An 11,186-nucleotide genomic window follows, 5' to 3' on the forward strand; every position below is an offset into this window, starting at 1 on the left:
TAAAGCCATGCATGCACATGAATGCATCCCTAGAGGCATGCAACCATGTTTAAGGATAATCTGTCCTTGATCCAAACATCATAGTTGATACCTCGACTTCAAAAAAGGAAGCTTGCTCCTCCAGATCCATTTGCAAAGAATGAGTCCACCTCCAACTATGTACTTAGTTGGGGATCCAGCCCCATTTGTTGGTCAAACAAGAAGTAGGTTTCCATTGCTTTATTATAAACAAAGGTTGAGTACAAAAGAGTAGTCAATGTCGCTATTCAGGACATTTGGTTGCAACATTTCCTTTCCAAGATTGGTATCATTTTACATCATTCAATTGTCATATTCTGTGACAATCATAGTACACTGGAGTTTTGTAGATATATAGTGCAATGACAACAGAACAAAGATATGGAGATTAACATGCATTGTAATAGAGGATTGATTCATGATGGGATCATCGACCTACAATATTGTCCTAGTTCTAAGTAGATTGTTGACATCTTAACCAAGACTTTCACTAAGAAGATGTTTCACTTTCTATGGTACCATCTCGGGGTGAAGGACACAATTTCCTAACAATTATCTTTCCTTTTGAGTTAAGCATTGTATTTTGATGGGGGGTTTTGTTCCTGCTGGGTTTTCTCTCTTTCCTCTTTCATGCATTATACATGGGTACCTAAAATGGTCTTATTATCGAGACTCATCCATCTTGCATCATACTCACCTAAGTTATGTTGAAGTGGGGGTGTAGTTGTACATGCACATTAACACAACATAAAAAACACTTAGCTTCAGTTATATTTACTACTTGCATGTGGTGCACATGCACATTAACAAAGTATAAAGTACCTTTGGATTTATTTATCTTTAGTGTTTGTATGCAATTAAGCTTAAGTTAACTGCTTTATGTATTGATTTTTTCATCACTTTTTAATATACAAAATCATTCTCCCTTCCGATTTTTCTCAATTCTTGCAAGTTTATGGAATTATCTCCAGCTAGGTCCTTACCTTTTCAGGCTCCAATAATTTAACAAATCTGTTGGCCTTGTTGGATGATATGGATGATTGTGAGTTGTTTCCTTTAACTTTGCCTTGAATACCATTTCATTAACTTATTTCCATGTAAGGTGTGTTAGTTGCATATTGTCTCATAATGACACATTCCTTCCCATAGTTGCCACATGGTGCTCTTGTTGGCAACGTTGGGCTCTCTAAGCAAGTGCACTCTTGCTTGTTCATCCCATCTAGGTTTTTTTTTTTAAAGCGGGACATGGAGGTGAGCTTTGATCCACTTTTGTGCGTATAAGTGAGGAGACCATTTAATATAATCTCTCTAGATTCATCCACATTTTCAACCATTACCTCAAAGTGTCCCATAGCTCCAGGCTACGCCCTGTAAGAACTCGACTTTATAGAATAGTGAAAAAATGTTCACTCTCCACCATTAGATCTAATCCCTCTAAGCATTATCAGTCATAATTTTAAAATAAAATAATTGAAACCATTATATAATCTTTTACCATATAATTTAGCTACGACACTTTAGCTTGAAACTTGGGACCACTTAGTCACTTCCATAATTAACTATAATACAATTGATACTTTTGACTGTGATTATATTGTGGGAGTATTGTTGTTTGAAGAGGTGGAGAAGAAATATAGTATATTAAGCTCCACAATGGAAGACATAATAGCTAGGTGTGGATCCATAGAAAAATGGGAGAATTTGAGAGCCCCATCAAGATCAAATTCAAAAAGGAAGAATGGTAACATCAAATTTCGGTAGTATAATAAATCAAGGAATCTCAACAAATATCATTTTAAGAAGTAGGAATCCAAAGAAGACTCTAAAAAGGAAGCAAAAGGTATGATTGATAAAGTTTCATCTGTTTACAATGTCCCACAATACTATGAAGAATTGTTATTAGATTTTGGTGCTTTGCATCACATGTGTCCATGTAGAAGTTGATTTTTTTTTATCAAGGTGTTGATGGTGGTATTTTTCTAATGGGAAATATTTTTCTTGTAAGATTTTTGGGTTTGGAAGCATTACTATTAAAATATTTGATGGTATTACAAGGATATTGACAAAGATAAGACACATTCTTGAACTAAAGAAGAGGTAATGAATCGGTCATATGAGAGAGAAAGGGATACGGGTACTCATAAACTGCAAATTACTTCCACATTTAAAATCATTGAAATTGAATTTCTGCCGACATTGTACTTTTGGAATCTAATGTAGACAAAAGTTTAAAGAAGGAATTCATGTTATTAGGGTGCTCTAGATTATATATGTTTCGATGTTTGGGTGAAATACCTTATAGTTTCTTTTAGAGAACCATCATATTTTGTTACATCTATAGATGATTTCTTCATAAATGTGTGGGTCTATGTCATAAAAATGAAAGATGATTTTTTTTATATACATAAAGAATTTAGAGTTAAGGTAGAAAACAGAACTAACAAGTTAATCAAATGTTTGAGAATAAAAAATGGTGGAAAGTTCACATCTTGAGAATTTGAAAAATATTGAAAAGAAGTTGAGATTGAAAGACATAAAGCCACTATATACACTCCCTAGCAAAACGATGTCGCATAAAAAATGAACAAGACTCTTCTAGAAAGATAGAGGAGCATGCTTAACAATGCCAATTTATAACAAAAGTTATGGGTTGAATTCGTCAATACTACTTTTTATCTAATAAATTATTACTATTAGTTTCAATAAATTTTAAAATCCTTGAAAAGGTATGGATAGGTCATCCTTGTGATTATTCACATTTGAAAATATTGGTTCATAAAATTATGTTATTACTCCTGAAAATCAATGTTCTAAGATGTACCCCAGTTTGAAGAAATGTGTATTTGTTAGTTATGAGGATATAGTTAAGGGATATAGATTGTCACATCCTACCTCCCGCATAATAATCATTTGCAGAGATGTAGGATTTGTTGAATCCCCTTTATTAAATTAAGATATTGTAAAAGTTGATTTCAAACTAGAACAAGAACCACATAATCCACAAATTTACTTGTAGACTTAACCATCTATAGAAACTATGAAGAAGGATGAAAATTATAATGATAAATAATTTCAGGATGTTGAATATATTTTGGAAATTTCACAACCAACATTAAGAGGATCTACATTTGACTAAAATCCTCCTAAGCTGTATATTAATTTCAAGGAAAATTTTAAGGATGGATTTTTTTTTTTTTTTGTTTAGAAGCCTTGGTAAATCTGAGTAGTCCACAATATGCAATATTTAAAATGTTAGGCCATATTTTTATAAAAATATTCAAATTTATAATACTCTTATACAATCTTTATATAAATTTTTGACAATTTTAATGGTAAATCAATTTTATACTATAAAATTTTGGCGAATATTTTTTTATAGAAAAATGGAAATTAACAAATCTTTTTTTTGAAAAAAACATGGAAAATTAGCCCACCTGCGAATATTACCCCCTAAAGTTTTCCCTGACCAATTTTGTTTCATCTATTTCTTTTATTAATGATGATGTGGAACCCTCTTGTTATTAGGAAGAAATATATAATATTGATAATTCTAAATGGAATATTACAATGAAGGAATAGATGGATGCTTTGGAGAAAAGAAAAAAATCAGACCTCGTAGAACTTCCAAAAGATAGAAAATATTTTAAGTGTAAGTGGGTCTGCAAATTAGAGAAGGGTGTTACGAGTAAATTTGAAACATATGAAGCTAGACCAATAGAAATGGGATATTCTCAAATGGAAAATATTGATTTCAATGAGATCTTTAGCAATTGTTAAGCTCATTTCTCTTCATATTGTATTATCACTAATTTGTATACTTGATCTTGAGCTAGAGTAGTTAGATGTTAAAATAAAAATTTTATATGGATATTTTGATGAGGAAATATACATGGAAAATCTAAAAGGAATTTTCAAGATTGTAAAATAAGGTTTGTTGTAACCTTGGGAATTCATTGTATGGTTTGAAGAAGACTCCTAGGAAATGGTATAAGAAGTTTGGTTGCTTCATGATGATCCATAATTATGCTAGAAGTGAGTATGACCATTGTGTTCACTTCAAAATCTTGAATATTATATTTATTATCTTGGTGATATATGTTGATTTTATGCTTATTGCAAGCAAAAGCATGGACATGATCAATAGGTTAGAAGCTCTGTTGGCTAGGAATTATTTTTTTGGAAGGAAAAAGGCATAATTTTGTTAATGAAAATAAAATTACATGTTGCATTCGTTGATAACGAAGCATCACCAGGCCATTGCCTGATGATCAGCATAAACATACGAAGGAAAATGAACTAATATACAATGGGTGAAAAACTAAGTTTTCCTCCCTATTTTCTTCTCAACCTTGTGCCAACCCCCTTGAGACAACGAATAGTGACAAGTGCGAGCTGAATGTCATCACGTCTAGTATTGTCTTTGTCTGAATCTGAATCTGAATTGTCTGATGAATGATTGCACTTGTACCCACTAGGTTCCATTGTTTCTACCATCTCTGTTGTTTGTACCTCGTTATTCTGAGGTTCCATGGGTTCTTTTGTATGTTCCCCCTGGGTTTTTGTTGCATGTGTTGTTTGGGTGTTCCCAAAAGCAATGGGTTCCTCGTTTTCCTCCTCCTCCTCTTCCTGCTTTGGTGGAGGGAAATTCTAGCCTTTAGGGTGTTTACCAATTCTCGTCTTTCTATTGAATTCTTTCTTAGCATGTCGACACATGTTCCTAAGGTTTCGTGTGTTCCTGCAAATTGTGCACCTAAAAGTTGTGTTCTCATAGTCTAGAATTTGAGTCCAGTTCCTTTGATTATGGATCAGATGGATACGGTCTGCTAGTCCTTTACTGAGATCTACTTCCACACATATCCACGCATATGTGTAGATCCTCTCTTTCATTCTCTATGTATATGTCTTAATATATGACCCAATAATGTTCCCAATGCCAATAAGAACACATTCATCCCAAAAATGAAGAGGAAGGTTGTGCAGGCAAACTCAAACAGGTATTCTTGAGACAACCATGGTGTTTACATCAAAACCTGGGAACTAAGGAGTGATGAATAGGCTCGTCAATCCCCAGAACCATGGACCCTCTTGTATAATGTTGTCCCTAGCCTCCGAAGAAGGGAATTTTACTATGAAGAACCCTTTTGAGCATAGATGAATTTCATAATCCATAGACCAGTTGGTCAAGATCCAGTGAAAAATCTCTACCGGTTTTGGCCAAAAACAGTTGAAATGAAAAATGATGGCTTTTGATTCAAACGCTAAATAGTTTACGTCTATTCCGGTGTTATCAATTTCAAGTTCAGGAATGGTACTTAGCTGCTCCACTATGTATGGGTTGGGGGTAGAACCTCCCGATTTTGTTTGTTCTGTTTTTGCTCTTTTCCCCTGTAAAATGTTTTTGAAAGATTTTGCCCCCTGCTTTTGTTTCTGTTTGTCCTCTGTGCTTTTTGATTTGCTGTTCCCGTATCCACCTCCATGGAATTTTGATTTACTGGTTGTTGCAGCCCCACCACGCAGTCTTGGATTGAGAATGATGGGAGAAGCTTCAAGAATGTGGTACTCCTTTAAGGACCCATCCTGCATTGCTCTACCTTCAAATATCAAATTTTGCATTTGGGTTGGGTACCCAAACAGTTCCTCGATGTTTTGTTTTAGATGATTGACGCAGCCTGTGCTTTTTACCTAGATTATCACTGATGACCCAACAGGGGTTTTAAGAAAGATTTGGAAGTGTATAGGACTAACCTTGTTCTGGGAGCCGAAGACCCCTTCATTTATGCTAGTCCTCAAAGCAGAGGTGAGTCCAAATAGCCCGGAGGGCAGGGATCAAAATCGCTGGACCAAGGAAGGGAATAGGGCCTCCGCAGACAAACCCAGGTGCTGATGTTGAAACCACCAGGGCAGTGATAGGCCAAAGAATAAAAATGACATACCAACAGGGAGAAAGGCACAAGGGATAAACACACAACTGTCAAGAGAACTGCACTGAGATCAGTTAAAACCCCACCCCTTGATACACCAAGGCACAAAGTCTGGCAATCCCACTTCATCGTCCCTACCACCGCAAAGAGAAAACCATGACACAGCCAATGAAAAGGGCACACCTTTTGTGTAGCGCCATTGAGCAAAAAACAGTGGGCAATAGGTAGCTGCAGGAAACCCTGGCCCAAAACCTGAAGAGGACAAAGGCATAGCTCGCAGCACAAAATCCCGACAGCTCCCCTCGAATGTCCTTCCCCATGCCCCATAGCAGCCACACCATTCGGGAAGCACAAACAACGAAGAGCCGCATTCGAAACAAAGATCCAAGTCGAATAGGCGATGATGGTCTTGTTTCCCTGTCTGCATAGACCTCCTTTGACTTTTTTTCTCCTGTATTCACAAATACCAGGGAGCCTACGATCCAACAGATGATATGCTCCCGCCAAAAGGGATCTTCAAAATGCCAAAAACTATGAACCATAACCTACCATCCACTTGATGCCTCAGCTTCCTTGATGCATTGTGCGCAGACCATGGCTACTGCCTCCAATCCTCCTTTCTCAGGCCTTGATGACCTAGCGCTGTTATGCTCCATATTTCGAGAGATATCCTCTAGCTAGCTAAATTCTCTTGTTTGATAATCCCTTTCACTTTGTTTGTATTGGCTAGGACTTTTATATGAAGGGTCTAGGAGAAACAAAAACAAATATTGGGAATATAAATATATCGAAGGAAGAAATATAGTAAGCTCGGGATATCACAACATATATATGTGGAGAAAATACCTATGTTGTATGGATAATGTGAAACCTATAAATATTCATTTATCTTATCATTTTAAGGTTCCTTCAAGTTTATATCCTAGTAGCGAGGAATAAAATCATTATATATGCCTCATGCACCATATGCTAATGTAGTGGGACATTTAATGTATGCAATGATATGTACTAGACTAGATATTTTCACATGCATCTAGTGTTGTCAATGGATGCATAACATATCTAGGAGGAGAGCAATGAAAAGTGTATTTTGGTGTCTTAGAGGCATAAGTGATTATTGCAAAACCTTTAAAAGTTGTAGTGATTTTTCTTGTGGTTATGTTGATTTAGATTTTGCAAGTAATTTGGGTAAGAGGAGATCGACTTCAAGTTATGTCTTTACTCTTGTAGGAGGACTATTGGTTGGATGTCAAGGCTTCAATGAAATTTTCTTTATCCACTATTGAAATAGAATATATCATTCTCTTACATGCATGCAAGGAGGCAATTGGGTTGAAAGGTCTTTTGAGTGAGTAACTATATCATGTGATTATCAAAGTGTTATCCATTTGGCTACCAATTAGGATTATCATAGTAATACTAAGCATACTAATATTAAGTATCACTTTTCAAGGCAACTTATTGATGGAGATCGACTAGATCTTAAAAAATTCCCTACTAAAAAAAATTGTGTAGACATGTTTACAAAACTAGCAATAATAGAAAAGATGTAGTGATGTTTAGCTTCTCCTATCTTATAAAAAAGTGATAAAAAAACCTAAGGAAAATATCAAATAATTTTTTTGTCAATGTAGAAATTGTTAAAATGTGTCACAACAATTAACAGAAAATTATATTATAAAAATCAAAATTTACTTTTGTAGTGGTGCTTATAAAGCATATAGTGATGCTATGTTAGATATAGCCCAAGAGATGGGATGTAAAGGTTGTAACTCTGAAGATAATTTTATTTCTTTGTTTAATGTATATTAATGCATTGTCAATTTCCTTGACACGGTGTGAAGCTTTTACCATGTAATTTTTACATTATCAAGATCTTAAATACCAACAAGCAGTTCAATGATTATGTGAGGCTATGGATGGATTTTACCTTGATTGGTGTTGTGGAGTGTTGTTGAACCAACCGCATTGTGGAGCATGCTCTTATTTGTGATGCAGAGTCCTCTCAAGCCGTATAGGGCGTGTTTCCATCTCTCATGTCGCACTGTATCTATCTTCCAACATAATTATATCACAACGTGTTGTAGACTCCACTTCCCATTAAATTTGATACATGATCCTAAATGAGATAAATTATAAGAGTTTTTTTATTAAAGGGCAAGATGTAAATATTAAAAATAATTAACTATTCATTAATCACAATATTTATAATGTGGACTTTTTATATAAGAGTTGAGATGAAAATATTCTAAATATTATTTAAAAATATATATATCTTATAATATCTCAATTTATATTTCACGAGAATAAAAAATACTATCTCAATGAGTTTGGCACAATTAAAATGACTATGCTTAGTTGAAGTGGAGGAGTTGCCCGAAAGTTATGGAAATTCCAATCATATTTAGAGAAAATCCAATTTATAGTTCTTAAACTTCAAAATTTTAGGTGTCCAAAACGTTTTTGATGGTGCTGAATCCATTTCCACCATCAAAAACACTATTCAAGCACTGCCTCTACAAGATATTTTGAAATTTTTTTGCCCAAATTCCAGCCACTTTTAACCGTCCGAACAATTCCTCTGCCTCGTTAGACGACTCCAAATAACAATATTTTTATTCTGATGACAATTCTTATAAATAAACCTATTATTCTTCCATTCAACACTTAAAACCTAAAGTCAACCAGTTTGAAAAAACCAAGAGTCAACCAGTTTGAAAAAACCAAGGAGGGGGAAGAGGAAACAAAACAAAACAAACCAAACCAATTCCAAAATAAGCATGTGTAAATGAATTTACCTAGGATTTTACGGTTTCAACAACCAAAGAATGATCTCGTTATGGACTTTGCATTAACAAGATCATGGCAACATATGCCCAACGGCCGGCTAGCCTTGATGCCTCCGCAGCATACATATTCTATATTATTTGTTGAAACTCAGTGAGGATCAGCTGGAAAAGCTAACATTTAACTGAGAACATCCCACTCAACGCAATGGTCCTCTCTGGCACGGATTCAGAACCCTATGACTTATAGAAACCAACCTCCAGACTATCAGACCACATCCACTGGGTTCCTGGGCAAGAGCAGTGACAAAGCCGCGTGCGGACCTGCCAGCTGACAAACTTGTGAGTGCGTCAAAAAGCAATTCTGAAAACCCTAAATTAAAGATAGCAGATTGTACATAGTTATACATTCAGTGCAAAGGCATTGTAGCTTTGCGTCAGGAATCTTTAGCAGCTACATTAACACTTCTCACTCTCTTTGGCGATTGAACGTGTTTTTCCAAAATTCTGTGGGAAATATTATTGAAACGATAGCTGTTTTATTCAATTCGTGGAAAAGATGAAAGACTTTTGAAGTGACCTATTAAGTGGAATTAATTCTGTGAGACTATTTTTTCCAAAATATAAAGTTGGGCTTCGTTTTACTCTTTAAATCTGAATAGTCTAAATTGTTTTTGAATTTGAAATGAACTAAAAGATTACTTTCCACATGATTCCTAATAAAGAATTTCCACAGAATTACTAAATGCGTTAAGTATTTCCAAAAATAAAGCTGTACAGTCATTAATTTATTCATTGCTTTTCCAGAGCACTTAATTTTTGCTCATCCTCTTTCATTCTTAAATCCCAGCGTGCCTGCCAACCACCCAGATCCTATCGTCATCTTCATTGTCAACTCATATAAATTCAATAACAGTGGCAGAATAGGACCTCGTCTTTCCAGCTGAATGAATAACCATGTTCTTCACTCGTCAACGCTCACAAATGGCTCCAAGTACCCCACAGCTGCTGCGCACCGCCGAAGCCTTAGCAATACCAAGAGTAAGTCCATTTATGCAATTAGCATCTTTTTTGCAAATTGCCAATTATCTTTTGTATGGCTCTAATACTATATATGAACTTCAGCTCAGATTAATGGTTACATTACAGGTCCAGGTGATTGTCCTCAACGCTAATATGCGCTGCCTAGAGTGCCGCGACAGAGTTTCCAAAGTTCTCTCCAAAATGGACGGTACGTTAATTGTTATCACACGCATATCAATTAATTCTGTCAGTGAAACAATGAAAGTAGTAAATTAATTGTCAAGGTCTATCTATTATACAGATTCGTCAAAGTAGTAAATTAATTGTCCAGAGTTTATCTATTATATGGATTCGTCCTAAATATTAGTGGTTATATAGATTCGTCTCAAATATTAGTTGTGAGAGATTCTTTCATGTATATGTTTAAATGCTAGGTGTGAGAAATTCTCTCATTATATGTTTTTGTAACAAATATATGAAGATTCTATATACAATGCTCATAAAATATTGGAATATCAAAAATATGTAAATTTTATAAGTAATATTTATAAAAGGAGTTTATGAAGAATTCTCTGGGTGGCTAAAAGTGACCTAAATCAAGTAAAAAAATTCAAAAATTCATATAGAAGTAGTATTTGAATCTTGTTTTTGATGGTGGAAATAGATTCAGCACCATCAAAAACTTCTAAAACACCTAAAATTTTGAAGTTTAACAACTATCATAACTGTGTTTGCTCATTTTGTCTTTCCATTTTCTGAATGTGGCTCTGGCGTGATTATGGGCAGATTTGCTGGACTATGTGGTGGACGTGACACAGAAAAAGGTAACGGTGAGAGGGCGTGTGGATCCCAGGAAAAGAATGCAACGAATTAGATTAATGGACAATAACAAGAAGAGAAAGACCATCGAATTTGAGGCGCTGAGAGGCGGACAATACTCGCCTGATTTAGAGCCACAGTACTGTAGTAACAGTCGGAAGAAATTAACAGATAATCTCATCCAATGGGCCTGCTGTTTTCGTTGCACGTCGTCTTAACGGCCTCTGTTTCTGTTGTAGTTCTGTACGTAGGCTTCCTTAGGTATTATTTGTAGCCATCTCCTCCCACTCTCGTTTTTTTTTAAATGTGGTTTACTTTCACTAATAATATTTATTTTAGGTTATTTTTCATGTGGTTTATTTTCACTAATGATAATTATTTTATGTTATTTTGAAAAATTAAGATGGATAATAATATTATTGAGTTGAGGCTTATGTGATTTATATTAATGTTGAGAAGATTTTTTGGCGAAAATCATATTATGATACATCTGTTAATGGTTTCGAACCAACAAGTGTAGTTCATGGTCAAGACAAATATATCATGATGTGATTTTCATCGAAAATAATATTGTTATTTATTTATTTATTTTCTTTTTAAATGTGGTTTACTATACTAA

The 11,186-nt window shown here is 34.8% G+C and overlaps 1 protein-coding gene across 1 annotated transcript; it reads left to right on the forward strand.

Annotated features, from left to right (window-relative positions):
- The first annotated feature begins 9,682 nt into the window (after positions 1 to 9,682).
- On the forward strand, positions 9,683 to 10,785 carry LOC149149883 (uncharacterized). Its single transcript, XM_089442611.1, has 3 exons — positions 9,683 to 9,766; positions 9,875 to 9,956; positions 10,535 to 10,785. The coding sequence occupies exons 1-3, from the start codon at positions 9,683 to 9,685 to the stop codon at positions 10,783 to 10,785; spliced, it is 417 nt and encodes a 138-aa protein (XP_089298737.1).
- The last annotated feature ends 401 nt before the right edge of the window (positions 10,786 to 11,186 follow it).

Source organism: Pinus tabuliformis, chromosome 9, assembly GCF_031772625.1.
Source record: "Pinus tabuliformis cultivar Carrire ecotype Pingquan chromosome 9, CPIR1, whole genome shotgun sequence".
NCBI lineage: Eukaryota > Viridiplantae > Streptophyta > Pinopsida > Pinales > Pinaceae > Pinus > Pinus tabuliformis.